This window comes from Cetorhinus maximus, chromosome 17 (genome assembly GCF_964194155.1).
Source record: "Cetorhinus maximus chromosome 17, sCetMax3.hap1.1, whole genome shotgun sequence".
Taxonomy (NCBI): Eukaryota; Metazoa; Chordata; class Chondrichthyes; order Lamniformes; family Cetorhinidae; genus Cetorhinus; species Cetorhinus maximus.
This window is the reverse complement of record NC_135895.1, coordinates 3,373,595-3,398,386: the sequence shown is the minus strand read 5'-3', so window position 1 is coordinate 3,398,386 and position 24,792 is coordinate 3,373,595. Positions and strand designations below refer to the sequence as shown.

Below are 24,792 nucleotides of genomic sequence, written 5' to 3'. Positions count from 1 at the left end.
AACTTGGCTGACATGTGTTCTTTATGAAGTATCAGACATTGATGTGGAGAGAGAATAATTTATTAGTGTTACATTACCTCTCTGGTCTTGTTAAAGAAATCCACAATATTAACCACACTCCCATGGCTTGAATGTTATAGTTTAACCATGACTGAAAATTGTAATCACAACTGCATCTGAAATGGATTTGGAAAGTCTATTTCCAACCCTCCTCCACAACACCATTTGTCTCCCACCACTCTGGGTACTAATCACCAAATGATGAAGTGCCAGTCTACCCCCTTCATGACTTTCTGGAAACTAACACTAGGAGCCCCAGCTGAATTTTGCAATCTGATTTTTCCCCATCAGTCTTTGAAATAAAGAATCGCATTTATGTAGCACCTTTCACAATCACAGGGTGTCCCAAAATCTTTTCCAGAATCACAGTGCAGAAGAGGCCTTCGGCCCATCGAGTCTGCACTGACACATGAGAAACACCTGACCTACCTACCTAATCCCATCTACCAGCATTTGGTCCATAGCCTTGAATGTTATGACGTGCCAAGTGCTCATCCAGGTACTTTTTAAATGTTATGAGGCAACCTGCCTCCACCACCCTCCCAGGCAGTGCATTCCAAACCATCACCACCCTCTGGGTAAAAAAGTTTTTCCTCACATCCCCCCTAAACCTCCTGCCCCTCACCTTGAACTTGTGCCCCCTTGTGACTGACCCTTCAACTAAGGGGAACAGCTGCTTCCTATCCACCCTGTCCATGCCCTTCATAATCTTGTACACCTCGATCAGGTCGCCCCTCAGTCTTCTCTGCTCCAATGAAAACAACCCAAGTCTATCCAACCTCTCTTCATAACTTAAATGTTTCATCCCGGGCAACATCTTGGTGAATCTCCTCTGCACCTCCTCCAGTGCAGTCACATCCAGTCAATCAAAGTGTCCAATAATTCAGTAACCACTGTTGTAATGGAGGAAGCGCGGCAGACAATTTTTGCGCACAAGCTCCCAAAAATGGCAGTATGATAACAATCAGAGAAAGGGGGAGATCCTGAATCCATCGCAGCTGTGAGGAAATGTGAAATTGTCCATTTTGGCAGGAAGAATAAAAAAGAAGCATATCATCTAAATGGTGAGAGATTGCAGAGCTCTGAGATGCAGGGGAATCTGGGTGACCCAGTGCATGTATTGCAAAAAGTTAGTTTGCAGGTACAGCAAGTAATTAGGAAAGCCAATAGAATGCTATCATTTATTGCAAGGGGAATTGAGTACAGAAGTAGGGAGGTTATGCTTCAGTTGTACAGGGTATTGGTGAGATCACATCTGGAGTACTGTGTCCAGTATTGGTCTCCTTATTCAAGTAAATGCATTGGAAACAGTTCAAAGGTTTACTAGACTAAAACGTGGAATGAATGGATTATCTTATGAGGAAAGGCTGGGCTTGTATCTGCTGGAGTTTGGAAGAATAAGTGGTGACTTGATTGAAACATATAAGATCCTGAGGGGGTCTTGACAGGGTGGATGTGGAGAGGATGTTTCCTCTTGTGGGAGAATCCGGAACTAGGGGGTCACTGTTTAAAAATAAGGGGCTGCCCATTTAATACAGAGATGAGGAAAAATGTTTTCTCTCAGAGGGTTGTGAGTCTTTGGAATTCTCTTCCTCAAAAGGAAGTAGAGCAGAGTGTTTGCATATTTTTAAGGCAGAGCTACAAAGATCCTTGATAAGCAAGGGGAGTGTAAGGTTATCAGGGGTAGGTAGGAATGTGGAGTAGAGGTTAAAATCAGATAAGTCATGATCTTATTGAATGGCAGAGCAGGCTCGAGGGGCCCAGTGGCCTACTCCTGCTCCTAATTTGTATGTTCATAGGCTCAAGGTTGAATGGCTTTCTTCCTATTCCTATGTATGGGTAAGAAGGAATATGGAACAAAGGCAGGGCAATGAGGTTACGGTACAGATCTGGTAGATTGGCAGAGTAGGCTCAAGGACCTGAATGACTTCCTCCCGTTCCCATGTTAACATTTATTAGTATTTAGTTTCCTCATAGAGTACGAGCATCATGTACTCATGGGGAAGGTGCAGTATAGGCTGGATATAGATGAGCACTTTTTACCTTTCTTAACGTGATTAATCCCCATTCTGTGGAGATTTCTTACTAATATACTGGAATATTTCCATCTCTCATAGCTGTACAGCAGTTTTCTCTGCTGAAACCTCCAACAGTGGTCAATTTTTTGAGCTTGTTGCTGATCTGCATGTAAAAGGTGGCAGATCACTTGGTAGTCATGGGCCAATCAGAAGGAAGAAATCTATTAACTGGATTAAAAGATAATTGGCAAAAGAATCAGACGGGATATGAGAGTTTTTTTAAAATGCAGTGAGTTGTTGTGATCTGGAATGCAGTGCATGAAAGGGTGGGAGGAGCAGATTCAATAATAATAACTTGCAAAAGGGAATTGGATAAATACTTAAAGGAAAGAATTGTCAGGGCTATGGAGAAAAAGCTGGGGAGTAAAATTAATTGGATAGATCTTTCAAAGGGCTGGCATGGGTACTTTGGGCCAAATGGCAGCTTTCTGTACTGTAAGGTTTAATGAAACCTGATGGGTTGAAAGCACACTGTGCGTTATTAGCAAAGTCGTTTCATATACGCCTTTATATTTATTTCAACATCAATAACTATTGATTAACAAGGAGAAAGGAGAAGGGAAAATCTGTAGCATGTTTGCAGCTTAGAAGGAAAAAGGGTGGGAAAAGTTCAGCAGAGAATTCATCCTTCCCTACAGCACTGAGGGAGTGCTGCGTTGTCAAAGGGGCAGGACTGAGGGGTGCTGCACTGTCAGAGGGTCAGTACTGAGGGAGTGCTGCACTGTTGGAGAGCACTGATGAGGGAACACTACGCATTTGGAGGGTCAGTACTGAGGGAACGATGCAGAGTTGAACAGTCAGTATGAAGAGAGAACTACACTGTTGGAGGAGCAGAACTGAGGGAGCACTGCCCTATCAGAGGGTTAGCACTGAGGGAGCACTACACTGTTGAAAGGGCAGCGGCATTTTGAATAACATCGAGTTTAGAGAGAGTGGAATGTGGGGGACCAGCCAGTAGTGTGTTGGACTAATCAGGTCTAGAGGTGACAAAGGCATGAATCAGGGTTTTAGCAGCGGATTAGCTGAGGCAAAGGCCAAGTCATGAAAACAGGTGGTCTTAGTTCACCTCAAGGAAGCTCACCTCAAGATTAAACATTGTTTAACCAAGGTTGTGAACAGACAGACTGTTGCTAGGGAGAGGAATGGAGTCGATGGCTAGGGAACGGATTTTGGAGTGGGAGCTTAAAACAATGACTTCAGTTTTCCCATATTTAATTGGAGGAAGTTTCTGCTCATCCAGTACTGTACCAGTATCCAGTACCAGTGAGCAATGTGACTGTTACAGAACCACACCATCTAGTGGCTTAATGGGGAAGCCTGTAAACTCCCAACACCCAAGGTGAGCTCAATAAAATTTACTCAGTTGCTACAGTGTTGATTTTAGGAAATGTAACAAGCAAATCAGACTGCAGAAATCACATTTGTTTCATAAACAGGATATATTTAAACTTTTTAAAAAATACCATACAAAGTTTAAAATCATTTAGTGGTTATCTGGAGGCAGAGATTAATAACCAGAGAACATAAATTCAAATCTCATTGTAAATTTGAGAATTTAAATTCAGTTTAAAAAAATTTGGAAATATAAAGCTGGGATCAGTAAAAGTGACCACAAGGCTATTGGGATTGTCCTAAAAGCCCAACTTGCTCAATAAGGTCCTTTAGGGAAGGAAACCTGCTATCCTTACTCATTCTGGCCCTATATGTGACTCCAGGCCCACACCAATGTGGATGATTGCAAACTTCTCTCTGAAAGGGCCTAGCAAGCCACACAGTTGCATCAAACTCATTACCAGTTCATGGTGAAAACAGCCCACTCCCACCTTCAGGGCAACTAGGGATGGAGAATAAATTCTAGCCTTGCCGAGTGATGCTCACGTCCTGCTGAATCATCGAATCATATACTACATAAGGAGACCATTCAGACCATTGTGCCAGTGCCAGCTCTTTGAAAGAACAATCCAGTTAGCCCCACTCCCCTGCTCTTTCCCCGTAGCTCTGTAAATTTTTTCTCCTTCAAGTATTTATCCAATTCCCTTTTGAAAGTTATTATTCAATCCTCTGAAATTTCAGGAAGCACATTCCAGATCACGACAACTGACAGTGTAAAAATTCTCATCTCATTATTTACTCTATCAAAATCTTTCCTGATTTTGAACACCCCCTATTAAATCTCCCTTTAGTTTTCTCTGCCCTAAGAAGAACAATCCCATCTTCTCCAGTCTCTCAACATCACTGAAGTCCCTCATCCCTGGTACTACAGAGGAACAAATGGCTGGGTGGGGTGGGGAAAAAAAATAACTTCATGTGCAATAGAAAAGTGGACAATTATATTAGTATTAAGATTAAAATAAATATTTAGCACTAAATGCAGTTTTCAGTGCACAGAAGCTAACATTAAGTTTATAACATCATGACAGAATTAAATAGCCACCGGCCACGTGCTATACACAAACAGTATCCTTAGCATTTACTTTTTAGAGTTATGGAGCTGAGTTGTATCCGTGGATTGCTATTTCCGACACTAAATGCCCAATTACCCCCATAATTGGAATAGGAAGAAGTCGTCTGTCTTGTTGAATTTTAGTGAACCATCAAATCTCTAGTATGCTTCACAAAAAAAGAGACGCACAATAACGTCCTCAGTGTCGTAAACAAAAAACAAATGTGATTTATAATTCAAACCAGAGGCACGGTTTTACAATCCTCTGGGCTTTGACTCTACTCTTGCTCTGGGGCAAACCTGACAACCCACACCTGCCTGTCCAGTTAGGCACAATTAAGATTAAATCCCTGTCAGAATCTATTTCATTTGTTGTGAAGCACCTTGGCATGCCCTGATGTTGTGAAAGGCACTATGCAAATACAATCTTTATCTATGGAATGACATTTTCTCGATGCGCCTTACCCGTTTGCCTTCTAGGACTATATATATATTGCTTACTCTATCCATTTCCTCGTTGAAGATCATCTATTGCTGAGCAGTTAAAGTATTTGATTATTTTTCTTCTTGCATTGAACCTATGTTGCGGTCACTATTTCCCATTTGTTCCCTTTCCACTGCAGAACTAAATCAAGCAATGCTCCCTTCCTTGTCGGACTGGAGACATACTGATCTAGGAAGCAGTGTAGTGTGTATTGTTTAAAAAAAAAATTGTCATACTTTAAACTTTATTCCATTGTGCCTTCGGCTGCCTCAGTCCCAAATTCTTGAATTCTCTCCCTAAACCTTTCCAGCTCTCTCTTCTAAGATCCTCCTTAAAACCTACCTCTTTAATCAAGCTTTTGGTCACCTGTCCTAATATCTCCTCATTTGGTGCAATGTCAAATTTTATTTGAATACACTAAGCACATTATGATGTCTTATCATGTTAAAGGCACTATATAAATGTGAATTGTTGGTGTATTGTAGGATAGCTAAAATCCATCTTGTCTTGGTTTTGCTAGGAATCTGTGTGCAGAGTAAGACAAATACAATGCCATCATGCCTGTGTTGACTCTTTGACCGAGCTATTCAATTCGTCCAACTCCCGTTCTCTTTCCCCAAAGCCCTGCAAATTTTTTCCCCTTTCAAATATTTAATTCACATTGGAGGAAAATGTGAGAAAGATATACATACAGCATTTAAACACCCCCATCTTATGCTTCCTTCACCTGATGAATATTTTCAGAAATTTTCAACCAAGATGATCCTATGTGTCAGTGTCTCACCCAGCTCCTGTCATTTTAAATGTAATGTTCATTTTTAAAAAAGAAAATCAGCAGGGATAAAATTTACTTCATAAAAATAGTCCAAAAGAGAAGAGACCCACACAACTGACAGCATCAGACCTCTGATTAAATTATCCCAATTGCTGATGGAAAGATTATTTTTGGAGATATTGTTTGAGCCCCTACAGGCTCTCCAACTGCATGCAAAGACTATGCTTTAAACTCGTTCTGGGGATTAAAAAGCTGTGATCATGTGCTGCCCATCAAAAAAGCGAGGTCACTCTCACTATCGCTGTGGGCTGTCAGCTCTCCATTTCCTCGTTCCTTCTTCATAGTTCTTCGTCTTCTTCTGCGAGTGTAAGAAGAGTCAGCTGTGCTCACATTTTCATCAAGCCGTTCAGTAGGCACAGGGGCACTTAGGGCAGATTGAAGACCAGTGTAAAACCTAGAAATCAAGCAAAAATTAAAAAGGTGAGGAATGAGTTTGATGAGACTAAATAAAAGAGAAACTATTTTCACTGGCAAGAGTGTTGGTAACTAGAGGACACAGATCTAAGTTCTTTTGTGAACTGTCAAGAGAGGAGATGGTTTTTTTTTCCAAAACAGCAAGTTGCTATGATCTAGAATGCGCTGCCTGAAGGGCAGTGGAAGCAGATTCAATAGTAACTTTCAAAAGGGAATGGATAAATACTTGGAGGAGGAAAATGTTACAGGGCTGTGGAGGAAAACCTGGGGAGTGGGACTAATTGGATAATTCTTTTAAAGAGCTGGCACAGGCAGAACAGACTGAATAGCCTCCTGTGCTGTAAAATTCTGTGATTCTAAGATGATCTTAGTGAGTCTCTGGATAACTTGCACAAGTTCATCCTAGAGAAGCAGTGTGCCTGTCTGTCACTAGGGACAGGCCAGCTTTATGTATCGTAGTCTGAGTAATATTACGTGGAGCAGCCAGAAAATGAGAGGGAAATACCATTAAACAAAACCCTTTCTCAGTTTGATTAAAATCACAAACCAAAATCTATAGTGCTTTTAAAAAAAAATAGATAATGAAAATTCAAATGTCTCAGCTGTGGCTCAGTAGGCAGCACCCTCAGCAAGTCAGAACGTTACAGGTTCAAGTCCCACCCCAGGGACTTTAGCACAAAATACAGGCTGCCACTTAGTGTAGTACTGTTCTTGGGATGGGACATTAAACTCTCTCAGGTGGTGGACATAAAAGATACCGTGGCACTAAAAAGCAGGGCAGTTCACCCCGGCGTCCCAGCTGATATTTATCCCTCAAATAAATTCACTGAAACAGATTATCTGGTCATGATCTTGGTGTTTGTGAGATACATATGAACATAGAATTAGGAGCAGGAGTAGGCCACTGGGCCCCTCAAGCCTGCTCCACCATTCAATGAGATCATGGCTGATCTGATTTTAACCTCAGCCCCACATTCCTGACATCCCCTGATAAGCTTTCATCCCCTTGCTTATCAAGAATCTATCTAACTCTGCCTTAAAGATATTCAAAGACTCTGCCTCCACCGTCTTTTAAGGAAGAGAGTTCCAAAGATTCACGACCCTCAGAGAAAAAGTTTTTCTTCATCTGTCTTCAAAACCCTGTATAAGCATCTTGCTGCGTCCAAATTGGCTGCCATATTGCCTACATTACAACAGTGACTACACTTCAGAAGTACTTCAAAGGCCCGATATAAATCCAAGTTCTTTCTTGCAAGCTTTAATCACAAGATTTTGACAACACTTTAATGCTGGTTGAATCCTGACTATTCTTTTGCTTTATGAATAGGAGATAGGAGATCACAAATCTGTCCCTGGAGCCTGTTTCACCATTCAATCAGATCATTGGTGATTTGTAGCTTTGCTCTATCTAGATGTGTGGTGTCTGGCAGAAGGACTAAGCCAGCTGCTCCCCGGTAAGAAACAGATTGTACAAGCAGAGCACTAGCCACTTCTTCCATTCCTTCATCCTTAAACTTCCACAGCTCCAAGGTGGACAAACATTAATAAAGAAATGCCAACCGGCAATGGTAGCATCTACATTTCAATAAATTGTCATGGTAAAGGCTGCTTTGGAAACCAATCTGGATGACCTTTACTGCTATTAAAATCATTTTAATTTTCCCCAAATAATTTGAGGAGACCAGGGCAGGTTTAAAAAAAGCCTGCAGTGCTACAGATGTTTTCTGTTTAAATGGTGCTGCCCTTTATATCAGAGTCCTGCGGTTCCACCACATTCTCCCAAACACCACGATACATTATCTAGTTGGTATACTGCGGAATTAAAGAGAGACTTGCATTTTTCAATTCTATTATAGGACATGGGGAAGGTGAAGGTGAATTACCTTCTTGAGCACTGCAATCCATGTTTTGTAGGAACACTCCCAGTGCTGTTAGGAAGGAAGTTCCAGGATGTTGACGCAGACAATGAATGAATGGCAATATATTTCCAGGTCAGGATGGCAAGTGGCATGGAGGGGAACTTGCAGGTGGTGCCATTCCCACGTATCTGCTGCCCTTGACCTCTGGTTGGTATAAATCTCAGGTTTGGGTTGCATTCAAAGACACACGATCAAGAGAAAAGATTTCTTCTCATTTCCATTTTAAATGTGCGACTCCTTATTTTTAATCTGTGTCCCCTAGTTCTAGTTTCTCTCACAAGGGGAAACATCCTGTCAGCATCCACACTATCAATTCCCCTTAGGATTTTATGTTTCAATAAGATCACCTCTCATTCTTCTAAACTCTAATGAATACAGGCCCAGCCTGTCCAACCTTTCCTCAGAAGAAAATCACCCCCATCCCAGGTATCAGTCAAGTGAATCTTCTCTGAACTGCTTTTAATGTATTTATATCCATTCTTAAATAAGGAGGCCAAAACTGTACACAGTACTCCAGATGTGGTCTCACTAAAGCCCTGTAAAACTGCAGCAAAACATCTCCACTTTTATATTCCATTTCCCATGCAATAAATGACAATGACAGGTCAGTTGGGGCTGTGATTTAACGTTTTATTTAAAAGAAAGCCTCTCTGCCAATGCAGCGCCACCTTGGCACCGCCCCTCCACCAGTGTGGCGTCTCCTCAGCACAGAACTGGAGCGTCAGCCTGGACGTGCTCAAGACTTTGGAATGTGACTTAAACCCACAACCTTCTGACTCCAAGGCGTGAATGTTGCCCATGGAGCCACAGCTGGTGCAAGTAAAACTCATCCTCAGTGACTTTCGTATTGCTCAATGAAATATCGCTGCCCTAGAATTGTGGTTCTACCTTTCTATCCTCTTTTGATTTTCCTCCATTTTCTGATTCGCCACTTGCACAAGGTAATCGATGTACTCTTCACTCACCAACACTGTCCCTTGATGGCATAATGGAACCTCCAGACAATGGGTACTGCGAACAGCCTGGTGACCAGAAAAATCAAATATTGAAGCAGTTTTTGAGTCCCAATGGAAGGGGTGTTGCTACGGCATGTTCCCGTTAAGGCAGGGTCCTTGCCACCGCAAAATCAGGATCAACCCACATCTTCCCAGGATACTCAAGAAAAAACATTTATTTATATAGAGCCGTTCACATTCTGCCTCCTTTCACATGTCAGTCCTGTTCCCTATTCACTGTCCCTCAGATGCTCATCTAATCTCAGGAACTTTAAGACATTTAAATGAAACATGACAAGCAGAGAATTATAAAAGGGATAGTGAAATAATCTGCCATTTGCCATCACCACTCATGGTGATAAAAGCAAAATACTGCAGATGCTAATTAAAAACAAAGTGATGGAAATACTCAGCAGGTCTGTAGATAGTTAATGTTTCACAGAACCGATGTTGCAGCAGTGCTGTCATGCTGGAGGTGCAATACTAAGGGAGTGCCGCATTGTCGGAGGGACAGTACCAAGAAAGCACTTATGGTAATCCTACCATTTCAACTGCAGCTATCTACACCAATCCATTCTCATTTTTTTCAAATACTTCTCCCATTCCCCTTTAAAAGATTGAGCAGGCTGGGGATCTTTTCTCTAGAAAAATTAAAGGCTGAGGGTGACCTGATAGAAGTCTTCAACATATTGAAATGGGTCGATGTACAGATGAGTGTCTACTTGTGGAGGTGTCCATAACTAGTGGCCATAAATATAAGACATTCGATAATAAATCCAATAAGGAAAGCAGGAGCCTTCTTTATACACAGTGGTTAGGATACAGAATGCAGTACCACATCAAAGAAAGACTTGCACTTATATAAAAGCAAAAATACCGTGGATGGTGGAAATCTGAAATAAAAACAAAGTGCTGGAAAACTCAGCAGGTCTGGCAGCATCTGCAAAGGGAGAAACAGTTTACATTGAGTCCTCTATAACTCTTCGAAACTCCTGCATTTATATAGTGCCTTTCACAACCACAGGGCTTCCCAAAGCATTTTACAGCCAATGGAGTACTTTTGCGACGTAGTCACGGTTATGATATAGGAAATGCAGCAATTTGCGCACAGCAAACTCCCACAAACAGCAATGTGATAATGGCCACATAATCAGTTTTAGTACTATTAATTGAGGGATAAATATTGCCCAGGACACTGGGGATAACTCTCTTGCTCTTCAAAATAATGCCAAGGGATTTTTTTTTTACCTTCAAGGGGTCAGATGGGGCCTAGGTTTATTGTCTCATCTGTACTACAGCGGAGTGTCAACTTTGATTTTTGTGCTCAAATCCTGGAGTGGGACTTGAGCCCATAACCATCTGACCCAGAGGTAAGAATTCTACCCACTGATCCACAGCTAGTACCATGGAGTAGTTGAGGTGAATAGCATAAAGAGAGACTAGCTAAGAACATGAGGGAGAAAGGAATGGAAAGGTATGGTGATATAAAAGCAAAATACTGCAGATGCTGGAAATCTTAAAAAAAATGAAAATGCTGGAAAAGCAGGTCTGGCAGCATCTGTGGAGAGAGAAAAATAGAGTTAATGTTTCGTGTCATATGACTCTTCTTCAGAGCTCCAGAGAAAGGGATGGTGATCGGGTGAGATGACAAGGGGTTGGAGTATAAACCCCACTGTGGACCAGTTGGGCAGAATAGCCTGTTTCTGCGCTATAAATTGTATGTAATGTTAAGTGATATGGAAGACCCTAGAGTTCTTTCCATTGGGTAGAGATCTTTACCAAACACCAAGAGGCATCCGAGTGACATTGGACGCTAAATCAAAGCAAGTATTTCTAGTCTTCCATACTGAACTAGAGGTGTTATGTTTGAGACAATATGTGTAGCTTTTTATGTCAACCATTCTGGGGATCAGAGCTTCACCTTTGTTGCCCATTCCCTAGTTACCTAAAGAAGGTGGGGCTTCTTCTTGAACCATTGGTAGCAGTTTTTGATACAATGGAGAGGCTTGCTAGCACACTTTAGAAGAAGGTTAAGCATACACCATGTTGCTGTAAGACTGGAGTGCCAGGTAGGCCCAGGACAGGTAAGGACAGCAGGTTCAGTTGAGTTTTTACACCATCCAACAGCTTCATGGTCACTTTTTACTGGCACCAACTTTTCATTTCCAGATTATGCTTCCTACTTTCAAAAAGGCATTGATAGAAGTGACTTGGGAGGGGGTGGTGAGAGGGGGGAGCAAAACTAGCTTCAAAATTAGCAATCCTTGAGAGAATTCCTGCCTCATGACATAATAGATACATGGATCAGACTTTCAGCTAAGTACCAGGGAACATATAAACACCTCATTGCTTGGGAAGGGGACTGTAGGCTTTTGGAAGAAGTTCAAAACTCATTAAGAATATAATAGGAGGCATTTCCTAGCAGTCAAGAGTGCATACGTCTCCAACGGCTTCTCTTTCTCCTTTCAAAGATAACTTCAAGCTCCACTTTGGCTCACAATGATCTGAATCTCACCGGAGCAAATTGATATAGGGAATGACAAGGTATTGGAGGTGTTGGCAGGCTTAAAAGTGGACAAATCTCCAGGTCTGGATGATTTGTGTTCCAGGCTGCTGAGGGAGGTAAGGGAGGAGATCGCAGGGGCTCTGACCCAAATTTTTAATTCCTCTCTGGCCACGGGGAGGTGCCAGAGGACTGGAGAACAGCTAATGTGGTTCCGCTATTTAAGAAGGGTTGTGGGGATAACTACAGGCCAGAGAGTCTCACATCAGTGGCAGGGAAACTATTGGAGAAATTTCTGAAGGAGAGTATCTATTTCCATTTGGAGAGGCAAGGTTGATCAGGGATAGTCAGCATGGCTTTGTCAGAGGGAGGTCATGCCTAACAAATTTGAGTGAATTTTTTGAGGAGGTGACCAGGTGTGTAGATGAGGGTAGTGCAGTTGATGTAGTTTATATGGATTTCAGCAAAGCCTTTGACAAGGTCCCACATGGGAGACTTATAAAGAAGGCAAATGCACATGGGATACAGGGTAATTTGATAAGGTGGATTCAAAACTGGCTTAGTTGTAGGAGACAGAGGTTGATGACAGAAGGCTGCTTTAGTGACTGGAAGCCAGTGTCCAGTGGCATACCACAGGGATCTATGCTGGGTCCCCTATTATTCGTCATTTATATAAATGACACAGATGACTATGTGGGGGGTAGGATTAGTAAGTTTGCGGATGACACAAAGGTTGGCCGGGTGGTTAACAGTGAGGCTGAATGTCTTGGGCTACAGGAAGATATAGGCGGGATGGTCAAATGGGTAGATAAATGGCAGATGGCATTTAACCCTGAAAAGTGTGAGGTGATACACTTTGGAAGGAGTAATTTGACAAGGAAGTATTCAATAAATGGCATGACACTAGGAAGTTCTGAGGAACAAAGGGTCCTTGGCGTGTGTGTCCATAGATCTCTGAAGGCGGAGGGGCATGTTAGTGGGGTGGTGAAAAAGGCATATGGGACATTTGCCTTTATCAATCGAGGCATAGATCACAAAAGTAGGGAGGTCATGTTGGAGTTGTATAGAACCTTGGTGAGGCCACAGCTGGAGTACTGTGTGCAGTTCTGGTCGCCACATTATAGGAAGGATGTGATTGCACTGGAGGGGGTGCAGAGGAGATTCACCAGGATGTTGCCTGGGATGAAACACTTAAGTTATGAAGAGAGGTTGGATAGACTTGGGTTGTTTTCGTTGGAGCAGAGAAGACTGAGGGGCGACTTGATCGAGGTGTACAAGATTATGAGGTGCATGGACAGGGTGGATTGGGAGCAGCTGTTCCCCTTAGTTGAAGGGTCAGTCACGAGGGGACAGGAGTTCAAGGTGAGGGGCAGGAGGTTTAGGGAAGATGTGAGGAAAAAGCTTTTTACCCAGAGGGTGGATCTTTATTTATCCTGTTATTTTTAATTAGCATTTAGATAAATGGAGCATCATGCATATCGGTAGGGCCAACAGAATATGTATATCATTTGCAGGCAACAATACTGAGGGGAAGAGAGAAAAAGTGATATTATGCATAGATGGTTGAAGGTTCATGACCGAGATAGAGAAATTGTAGCTAAAGTGAACAAAGTATTGGATTGTATTAAGAGAACTATTCAATTTAAGTTAAAGGGTACCATTTTGGCACTGTACAGGTTGTTGGTCAGACCACACCAGGAACACTCTGGCCAGATTTGGTGATGTAGTAGCAAAGGTCCAGACAAGAGCTAAGAATGATTCCTAGCTTAAAGAACCTTAGTTACTCAGATAGGCTCAAAGACCTCAGTCTATTTACTGTAGAGCAGCGTACACTTAATGGGGACCTGATTATTTTATAAAATAATGAATGGGTTGTATAGATTGACCTATTGATAAATTATTCCAGTTTAACAGACTGAGAAGACAGTAATTTAACTGTACAAGAGTAGGAATCAACTGGATGTTGGGTGGGCCAATTCCTAGAGAGTAAGAAGCTTCTGGAATGTGTTTCTGGCTGGTGTAGTGGCTGTTGACTTTTTGCATCGCCTTCAAGAGGGAGTTGGATCGGTTCCTGACTGGATAAGTCTTTATAGATAACTGCGACCTCCTGCACCGGTTACTGGTTTTGATCATCTGAGGGAGGGTGAGAGAGGAATTTTCCACAGTATTGTTCCTTTTATTAGCCCAGTGGTTTGTCCTCTATTTTGCGCTGCTCCCAGATTACATGGCTATGGGTTTGGGAGCATTGGGGGGTAGGGGGGTAAAGAAAGGGGTGCAGGTGAGCTGTGTGAAATGTTTACACATGATGCCCCACCAATCATGTGAGAAGTAGGCTGGACTTCACCTGTCAGTCACCTGGGTAGAGTAGCATAGTGGTTACATTACTGGATTAGTAATCTTCCAGAGATATGAGTACAAATCTCACCAAGGGAGCTGAGGAATTTAAATTCAGTTACTTCAATAAATCTGAAATGAAAAGTTAGACCAAGAATATTGTCAACAAACCCATCTTGTTCAGGAAGGAAATCTGATGTTCGTCATTGGAGTCAGATATGTAAAGACAAGTGCACAGAGAGAAGGCAAGCTGACAGGATTGGCTAGCCATCCTGCCATCTAGTGGTACAGCCAAGAAGTGAACGCTCTCTCTTTGTACTGCAACTCGTGACGAAGATCAGTTTGGAAGCTTCGACTGTGACACAATTCCTGCTAAGTTTTTGGAAGTCAAAGCTCATTACGTTATGTTAATATTAGTATCAAAGATAATCAAATGAAACTCTTGCCTGCAATATCACGATGGAGAAGTAGGTATTCTAATGCCAGAACTCATGATACCATTCACATGGTACGCTGCAATATTGGAAGTTACTCTGTATAATAATATGCAGCTATCATTTCCTACATTACAACTAGACTTCACAAGTAATTAATTAGCTTTGGGGCGTACGGAGGTCATCAAGGCACAGTATAAATACGGTATATGACAAAGAGCATGGTGGTATACTGCATCATGCGGCAGCAACAGTGGAAGAAAGAGCTCAGCTGCTCAATAAAATTCTAGGGAAATTCATTTTCAAATTTTGCTTCCTTGTCAGAAGCAAGATTACTTTTGGATTCTAAAATTAAAAAAAACAGCAACCATTAGATGTGCTTGCAGCATTTTGACAATAAAGAAAGATTCAGATAAACATTGACTTTAATAACAATGAAGATTGGAAAGTAGAAAGGGTGGAAGTTCTCTTTGGAGGTGTTTAAAATTGAGTTAATATGAAGAAACTGTTTCCAATGTTAGGAGAGTTGACAACCAGAGGACACAGGTGGTTTGCAAAAAAAAGACGTGACATGTTGAAATCTTTCTTTTTTTTAAAAAATGCAGCGAGTTGTAATTTGGAATTACAGATTCAATAACTCTCAAAAGGGAATTAGAAATACACTTAAAAACAATAATTTACATGGCTATTGGGAACAGCAGGGGAGTGGAACTAACCGTACAGCTCTTTCGAAGAAAGGCACAGGCAAAATGGGGCAAGTGGCCTCCTTCTGTGCTGTATCATTCTGTGGGGCTAACGACTCAATAAAGAGCTTTTAGGATCTGTTACAGCGAGACGGGATGATTACTGGGACACAGCCTCCCAAGCCTAAACCTGGCCTAAGGAAGGGAATGAATCAGCTCAGAATTCAGTCGGAGACAGTGAAAGTTGCATGGTGCATACAGCATGCTGCTGAATACATCATTCAATCACAGGGGCACAGCCTGTGATTACTGACATATGGAAACTATCAAGGAGCATTTGGATCTTCCGCAGAATGGAATTCTAATAGTCATCTCAGGAGTAACTTGTGGAGCTTCAACTGCAGAGAACGTGGTATAAAATTAAAATTCGCAAGTAACTTATAATGAAGTAATACAAACAAAACCATTTTACCATCATTATTTTGCCTTTCTTTCCAACTGTGATTCCAGAGTTCCTGAAGCCAGAGTTTATAGCGACAGAGTGCTGTAATCCAGAATAGTAGATCAGCAAATCAGTATGTTTATCTGCACAGATTGAATTTAAAATTAAGAATGTATCGTAGAATTGCAAATAAAACCTAATTATGCCAAGTTCTTTTATAACATTTTGATATTCAATGCATTAGTTTCATAAAGGCTTTACACTACAGAAACAGGCCATTCAGCCCAACTGGGCAATGTTGGTGCTTACGCCCCCTCGAGTCTTCTCCCGCTCCCACTTCATCTCACCCTATCAATCTATCCATCTATTCCTTTCTCCCTCATGTAATTTTCTAGTTTCCCCTTAAATGCATTTATACAAGATTATTTCCCAAATCCTTTTAACATTTCCAACACCTTGATTAGATCACCCCTCAATCTTCTAAACCCAAGGAAATACAAGCCAAATTTATGCAACACAAACTCATAATTTAATGTTAAGGCCTCTGTCATTCTGGGAAATCTGTTCCACATCCCCTCAAAAGGTCTATATACCTTTCCTGAGGTGTGCTACCGAGAACTGAATGCAGTGTTCAGATGGGATCTGACGAAGGCTCCATAAGCTTCACTTCCTCCCCTTTGTATTCAAGACCTCCTAAGATAAAAGGACAAGTTTCCATTTAGCCTTTATGGTCACTTTTTGTATAAGCCAAAAGATGGAGCTCAGCTAACTCAGCACAGACTGAGTGGGGAGGGAGATGTTAACACTAGCTCCATCCCCTGCCTGGGCAGCTCATCTTGCTGAGCAGCCAAGGCAAACTCTCAGCATCTGAAGATAGTGACCGACTGACTCTTACCAGGAGCTGTGCATCCTCCATCTTCCTGCACTGGACGTGGAGAATAAATGGTTCAAATTTAAACACTGCGTTGTCCTGTGCTTTCTGCAGCCCTGCAATCTACAGAAGAATGGAGAAAAAGCTAGATAAACAAAAGTGACACACTAGTTCACACCAAAAAGAAATCTAAACTTGCTCCTGAGTATCGTTGCAGTCTGTAATAAAACTTCGCAAAAGATGTACAGAAGGCCAGGGTTGAGGAATTTCAGTGACGTGAAAAGAGAGAGTGGAGAAGCTGGGATTGTTGTCCTTAGAGCAGAAAATGTTAAGAGGAGATTGATAGAGATGTTCAAAATTATGAGGGTTCCGAGAATAAATAATGTAAAACTGTTTCTAGTTGTAGAAGGATCAATAACCAGAGGGACACAAATTGAAAGTGATCGGCAATAGAACCAGAGGCAAAAGGAGGGAAAACCTTTTTATGCAGCAAGTTATGATCTGGAAAGCGCCGCCTGAAAGGATAGTGGAGGCAGTATCAATAATAACTTGCAAATGAGATTTGGATAAATACTTACAGGAAAAAGAGCAGGGGTCTGGGATTAATGCCACGGTTAACAAATTTAAAGCACATGGAATAAAAAGACAGGGGCAACATGGATATGAAGTTGGTTGAGCAACAGGAAACAGTAGCACTGAACAGCTGTTTTATGGACTGAAGAAAGGCATACAGTGAGGTTCGCCAGTGATCGGTATTAGGACACTGCTTTTCTTGATCTGTATTTTAATGACCTACACTAGGGTGTGCAGGGCACAATTGCAAAATTCACTGATGAGATAAAACTTGGAAGTATTGTGAACTGTGAGGAGGATAGTGATAAACTTCAAGAGGACATAGACAGGCTGGTGGAATGGGCAGCCACACATGGCAGATGAAATTTAATGCAGAGAAGTACAAAGTGATTCATTTTGGTAGGAAAACGAAGAAAGGCAATGTAAAGGACACATTTCTAAAGTGGTGTCAAGGAACTACCATATTTTTCCTAATATTATTGTGGGATACTTTAAAGCAGGCATGTGTGTGTGTGTATGGTTTTGTGTATGGGCTAATTTAATTAAACTAGACACACTCAGACTGCATGCTTTAATTTATCAAAGAAGTGAGGGGTAAGACTGGTATTTGAAATGGAGATGAGTAAACCAGGGTGAGGTCTCAGCAGAGACAGTGTGAATGAAATTTGCATTTTTAGATAAGTGGAGAAGTGTTTGATTTTCAAAGGGACATGAAAAATGTTTACAACTGGCAAGATAAATAAGGCAAGGTCATTACGTTGATTTTTGCCAAAATTGCTGGCTATAATGAGAACATGGTATATTTTTGGAAAAGTAACTTCTAAAGAAAAGTTGAAACAATGATTTACAGATCAAAAAGGAGAAATATATTTGAAGAAGAATGGAAGGCTATGTGGGGGGTAACTGTGAAATCTTGAAAGGTGTACCGTGCCGTGGGGTGGGGGGGGGGGGGGGGGGAGGGCGGCGTTGGGGTTGGGTGGGGGAGGAGAGAGAAAGCCTTTAGAATTCCATTGTCCAGTGGATGCTTGTGGTAATATTACTGGATGAATTAATAAATTTTGAATCTATTTGGACTGTTGCCATAAAGGGGGTGTGTAGTTGGGAATTTGGCCAAATAGAAATTTCGGTAACTTTTAGTTAAATAAGTTTTCGTTAAGTTTTTTCTTCTTTTGTTAATAAATGTTTTAATTTAATCTTTAAAATCTCTAAGGGTGGTAGCAGACTCATTACTTCTGACTTCAGTGCACAAGTCTTCTTGTAATAAATGCAAATTGCAAAATCATTGAGATAGCATAGCCAAGTTTCTCTTCTGGATTTGGTCAACCTGGCAAATACCACTTGCCATATCATTGGGTGCATGAAGGAGGTGACTGGGCGGAGGGGTATATCACAGAATCACACAGTACAGAAGAGGCACTTCAGCCGATCGAGTCTGCGCCGACACGTGAGAAACACCTGACCTACCTACCTAATCCCACTTACCAGCACTTGGCCCATAGCCTTGAACGTTATGACGTGCCAAGTGCTCATCCAGGTGCTTTTTAAAGGATGTGAGGCAGCCCGCCTCCACCACCCTCCCAGGCAGTGCATTCCAGACCATCACCACCCTCTGGGTAAAAAAAGTTTTTCCTCACATCCCTCAAAACCTCCTGCCCCTCACCTGGAACTTGTGTCCCCTCGTGACTGACCCTTCAACTAAGGGGAACAGCTGCTCCCAATCCGCCCTGTCCATGCCCCTCATAATCTTGTACACCTCGATCAGGTCACCCCTCAGTCTTCTCTGCTCCAACGAAAACAACCCAAGTCTATCCAACCTCTCTTCATAGTTTAAATGTTTCATCCCAGGCAACATCTTGGTGAATCTCCTCTGCACCCCCTCCAGTGCAATCACATCCTTCCTATAATGTGGCAACCAGAACTGCACACAGTACTCCAGCTGTGGCCTTACCAAGGTTCTATACAACTTCAACATGACCTCCCTACTTTTGTAATCTATGCCTCGATTGATAAAGGCAAATGTCCCATATGCCTTTTTCACCACCCCACTAACATGCCCCTCCGCCTTCAGAGACCTATGGACACACACGCCAAGGTCCCTTTGTTCCTCAGAACTTCCTAGTGTCATGCCATTTATTGAATACTTCATTGTCAAATTACTCCGTCCAAAGTGTATCACTTCACACTTTTCAGGGTTAAATTCCATCTGCCACTTATCTGCCCATTTGACCATCCCGCCTATATCTTCCTGTAGCCCAAGACACTCAGCCTCACTGTTAACTACCCGGTCAATCTTTGTATCATCCGCAAACTTACTAATCCTACCCCCTACATAGTTATCTGTGTCGTTTATATAAATGACGAATAATAGGGAACCCAGCATAGATCCCTGTGGTACGCCACTGGACACTGTCTTCCAGTCACAAAAGCAGCCTTCTGTCATCACCCTCTGTCTCCTACAACTAAGCCAATTTTGAATCCACCTTATCAAATTACCCTGTATCCCATGTACATTTGCCTTCTTTATAAGTCTCCCATGTGGGACCTTGTCAAAGGCTTTGCTGAAATCCATATAAACTACATCAACTGCACTACCCTCATCTACACACCTGGTCACCTCCTCAAAAAATTCAATCAAATTTGTTAGGCATGGCCTCCCTCTGTCAAAGCCATGCTGACTATCCCTGATCAAACCTTGCCTCTCCAAATGGAGATAGATTCTTTCCTTCAGAATTTTCTCCAATAGTTTCCCTGCCACTGAAGTGAGACTCACTGGCCTGTAGTTCCTTGGCTTATCTCGACAACCCTTCTTAAATAGCGGAACCACATTAGCTGTTCTCCAGTCCTCTGGCACCTCCCTGTGGCCAGAGAGGAATTAAAAATTTGGGTCAGAGCCCCTACGATCCCCTCCCTTGCCTCCCTCAGTAGTCTGGGACACATCATCCAGACCTGGAGATTTGTCCACTTTTAAGCCTGCCTACAACTCCAATATCTTGTCACTCCCTATATCAATTTGCTCAAGAAACTCACAGTCCCTCTCCTCGAGTTCCATACCTTCATCCTCATTCTCTTGGGTGAAGACGGATGTGAAGTATTCGTTCAACACTCTAGCGACGTCCTCTGGCTCCACCCATAGATTGCCCCCTTGGTCCCTTATGGGCCCTACGCTTTCCCTGGTTATCCTCTTCCCATTGATATACTAATAGAATATCTTGGGATTTTCCCTACTTTTACTAGCCAGAGCTTTCTCATATCCCCTTTGCTCTCCTAATTGCTTTCTTAAGCTCCACCCTGCACTTTCTGTACTCCACTAATGCCTCCGCTGATTTGCTCCCCTTGTACCTGTTAAAACCCTCTCTTTTCCTTCTCATTGTATCCTGAATATCTCTGGTCATCCATGGTTCTCTGGGCTTGTTGCTCCTTCCTATCACCCTAGAGGGAACATGTTGAGCCTGTACCCTCCCCATTTCCTTTCTGAACGCCCCCTACTGCTCTTCTGTAGATTTCCCCACAAGTAGCTGTTCCCAGTCTACCTTGGCCAGATCCTGCCTTATTTAGCTAAAATCCGGTCTCCCCCAATCCAAAACATTTTTTTGCAACTTGTCTATTTCTTTGTCCATAACAAGCTTAAATTGTACCATGTTGTGGTCGCTATCACTAAAACACTCCCCCGCCACCACCCTCAGCCACCTGTCCGGCTTCATTCCCCAGGAATAGGTCCAGCACTGCACTGTCCCTTGTTGGACCCTCTACATATTGACCTAAAAAGTTCTCCTGTACACATTTCAAGAAATCCACTCCATCCAAGCCCTTAACACTATGTCTATCCCAATTATTGTTGACATTAATGTAACATTTCAATTAGTATCTGCATAAATCATTGAAGTTGGCAGGACAGGTTGGGAAATAGTTAATATGGCATACATGGGCTTTATAGGGGCATAGTGTACAAAAGCAAGGAAATTACGATGAACTTTTATAAAATACTGGTTGGGCTTCAACTAGTGTATTGTGTCCAATTCTGGGGCTTGAAGGCATTAAATTAGAGAGGGTACCGAAAAGTTATACAAGAATGTATACAATGAAGAGGGATATGGATAGAACAGAGAAGCTGGCGTTGTTTTCCTTAGAGAAGGTTGAGAAGAGATGTCATTGAAATCATAAAATCATGAGGGGTCTAGTCAGAGTAGATAGGGAGAAACTGTTCCCATTGATGGAAGAACCAAGAATCAAAGGATTTGAGGTGATTGACAAAAGTACCAAAGGCGACATGAGCAAAACATTGTGCACTGTGAGTGGTTAGGATCTGGAAAGCACTGCCTGAGAGTGTGGTGGAAGCAGATTCAATCGGAGTTTTCAAAAGAGATTTGGATAATTATCTGAAGAGAAAAACTCGAAGTGCTATGAGGAAGAGCTGGGTGAATGACACTAGGTGGGGTGGTCTTGCAGAGAACTGGCACGGACATAATGGGCCAACTGGCCTCTTGACCCTGAGGGTAAATGGTGAGAAACTGTTCCCACTCGAGGGAGCATCAAGAACTAAAGGGTACAGGTTCAAAATAATTGAAAAAGGAGTAAAAGTGATGTGAAGAAAAATCTTTTCATCCAGAGGGTGGTTGGAGTCTGGAACGAACTTCCTGAGAGGGTGGTGGAGGCTGAAAAGAAAGAATGTGCAAGGTTACAGAGATAAGGCTTGGGAGTGGGACTAGGTAGAATGCTCTTTCAGAGAGCCAATGCAGACTCGGTGGGCCAAATGGCCGCCTTCTGCACTGTAAAGATTATATGAATCTCTGAAATTGGCTGCAATTTCAGAGAATCAATGATTTAAATAATGATTGTAAACAAGGATACAATAGACCAGATGCAGAGAAACAATTTTCTCTGGTGGGAGGAAAATCAAGATTATGGGGACACAGAGTTAAAATGGCAGTTTTCTCCCTGCACAGAGTGATATCAAGATGTTTAAGAACCTAGAGACATAAGGAATAGTTTGTTGTGTGTATTACAAAACATTTTTAAATCCACCACTACAAGGGTTGTAGGGTTGAAGGAGGGTACAGAGATTGGGGGGCGGGGAGGTGGTTTGCTAGGACATGCAAGGATAAGGAAAACTGTCTTTTCTAACTAGAAGGGAGAGGTGCAACCCACTGAGCCAGGGCTAGTCAAGATGCTGATTCAATTATATTCCTTAAAGACACCTAGCTGCTTGCAGTAAGCTATACTGCACTGGCGTTTAGAAAGATGTAGCTATACGGGTCTACAATAGGGGATACTAAGATATGGTGAATTAACAAACAAGTGACAGTCAGTTGAAGAGAATCCTTTGACAGACCAAACTAGAGGCAAAGGGGAACGGAATATTGGTGTCTTACCACATCTTCTTTCTGACATTTCTGATGAGTAACAAATAGCCAAGAGCAGTTCTGTTTCTGCACTTCAGTCTGATCAGAGCCCTAAACAAATCACAAGTACATTACAGGTTACATAATTTACAGTATGGAGCCCATCAGAAAACAATACTACATTAAACCTGCCAGCTCACTCACTGTCAAACAGTAATTGCCTGAAATTATTTCACAGATGAAAGAGTGTAGTTTGGTTAACAGTAGCTGACTCGTAGCCGTTGCTCAGCGGGTAGCATGCTCCCTCCCCTCACCTTCCGTTCCCCTCCCTCCCCCCACCCCCCTCTCCCTCCATTCCCCCTTACCCCCTCTATTCTCCCCCACGCACCTCTCCCTCCATTCCCCTCCCTACCCTCCATTCACCTCCCTCCCCACTCTCCCTCCATTTCGCTCCCTACCCCTTCTCCCTCCATCCCCCTTCCCTGCCCCCTGCCCCGATCCCCCTACCTACCCCCTCTCCTTCCATTCTTCTTCCTACCCCTGTCCCCATCCCATCCCATCCCATCCCATCCCCTCGCCACCCACGGCCCCCGTCCCAACCCCTCGCCACGCCCGCCCCAATCCCATCCCCTCGCCACCCACTGCCCCTGTCCCATCCCCTCGCCACCCCTGCCCCAATCCCATTCCCTCGCCACCCACGGCCCCTGTCCCATCCCCTCGCCACCCCCCGCCCCCGTCCCATCCCCTCGCCACCCTCGCCTCAATCCCATCCCCTCGCCACCCACGGCCCCCGTCCCATCCCCTCGCCACCTCTGCCCCAATCCCATCCCCTCGCCACCCACGGCCCCCGTCCCATCCCTCGCCACCCACGGCCCCCAGTCCCATCCCCTCGCCACCCACGGCCCCCGTCCCATCCCCTCACCACCCACGGCCCCCAGTCCCATCCCCTCGCCACCCACGGCCCCCGTCCCATCCCCTCGCCACCCACGGCCCCCGTCCCAACCCCTCGCCACCCCCGCCCCAATCCCATCCCCTCGCCACCCACGGCTCCCGTCCCATCCCCTCGCCACCCCCGCCCCAATCCCATCCCCTCGCCACCCACTGCCCCCGTCCCAACCCCTCGCCACCCACGGCCCCCGTCCAAACCCCTCGCCACCCACGGCCCCCGTCCCATCCCCTCGCCACCCCCGCCCCAATCCCATCCCCTCGCCACCCACGGCCCCCGTCCCATCCCCTTGCCACCCCCGCCCCAATCCTATTCCCTCGCCACCCACGGCCCCTGTCCCATCCCCTCGCCACCCCCCGCCCCCGTCCCATCCCCTCGCCACCCCCGCCTCAATCCCATCCCCTCACCACCCACGGCCCCCGTCCCATCCCCTCGCCACCTCTGCCCCAATCCCATCCCCTCGCCACCCACGGCCCCCGTCCCATCCCTCGCCACCCACGGCCCCCGTCCCATCCCCTTGCCACCCACGGCCCCCGTCCCATCCCCTCGCCACCCACGGCCCCCAGTCCCATCCCCTCGCCACGCACGGCCCCCAATCCCATCCCCTCGCCACCTACGGCCCCCAGTCCCATCCCCTCGCCACCCACGGCCCCCAATCCCATCCCCTCGCCACCCACGGCCCCCAATCCCATCCCCTCAAGCACGTCACTTTCCCCTTCAGTCAAAAGACTCAGTTTTTCCTTATCCCTTCATGGCCAAGGCAGCATCCCCACCATCTCTAACCTCTCCCCAATTCCCCCTAACTCTCTGCCCCTTTTCACCCGCTCTTCCCAAACCCTCATCACATGCCCCCTCTCCCCTCATCACACGCTCCCCTTCCCCCTCATTACATCCCACACCTCCCCCTCATCACTCCACCCTCCTCCCACCTTCATCACTCCCCCCACCCTCATCACTGCCCCCACCTTCATCACTCCCCCCTCCCTCCTCCCACCTTCATCACTCCCCCCCCAACCTCATCACTCCCCCCACCCTCATCACACCCCCCTCCCCCATCTTCATCACTCCCCCATCCTTCATCACACCCCCCTCCCCCATCACTCCCCCCACCTTCATCACACCCCCCTCCCCCATCACTCCCCCCACCTTCATCACACCCCCCTCCCCCATCACTCCCCCCACCTTCATCACACCCCCCTCCCCCATCACTCCCCCCACCTTCATCACACCCCCCTCCCCCATCACTCCCCCCCACCTTCATCACACCCCCCTCCCCCATCACCCCCCCCACCTTCATCACACCCCCCTCCCCCATCACTCCCCCCACCTTCATCACACCCCCCTCCCCCATCACTCCCCCCACCTTCATCACACCCCCCTCCCCCCCCCACCTTCATCACACCCCCCTCCCCCATCACCCCCCCCACCTTCATCACACC

General features: G+C 44.5%; 2 protein-coding genes across 3 annotated transcripts in view; one reads left to right on the top strand and one right to left on the bottom strand.

Annotated features, from left to right (window-relative positions):
• The window catches only part of cryz (crystallin, zeta (quinone reductase)), a 1,066,321-nt gene that overhangs the window by 975,217 nt on the left and 66,312 nt on the right, over positions 1-24,792 (top strand). The window lies entirely within an intron of this gene.
• The window catches only part of tyw3 (tRNA-yW synthesizing protein 3 homolog (S. cerevisiae)), a 25,931-nt gene continuing 1,181 nt past the window's right edge, over positions 43-24,792 (bottom strand). The window contains exons 2-6 of the mRNA XM_078560659.1: positions 22,438-22,518; positions 16,520-16,618; positions 15,655-15,726; positions 9,122-9,255; positions 43-6,294 (exon numbers count right to left, since the gene is read on the bottom strand). Coding sequence (XP_078416785.1) covers positions 6,099-6,294; positions 9,122-9,255; positions 15,655-15,726; positions 16,520-16,618; positions 22,438-22,518 — 582 coding nt within the window. The 3' untranslated portion in view covers positions 43-6,098. The remainder of the gene's footprint in view (positions 6,295-9,121; positions 9,256-15,654; positions 15,727-16,519; positions 16,619-22,437; positions 22,519-24,792) is intronic.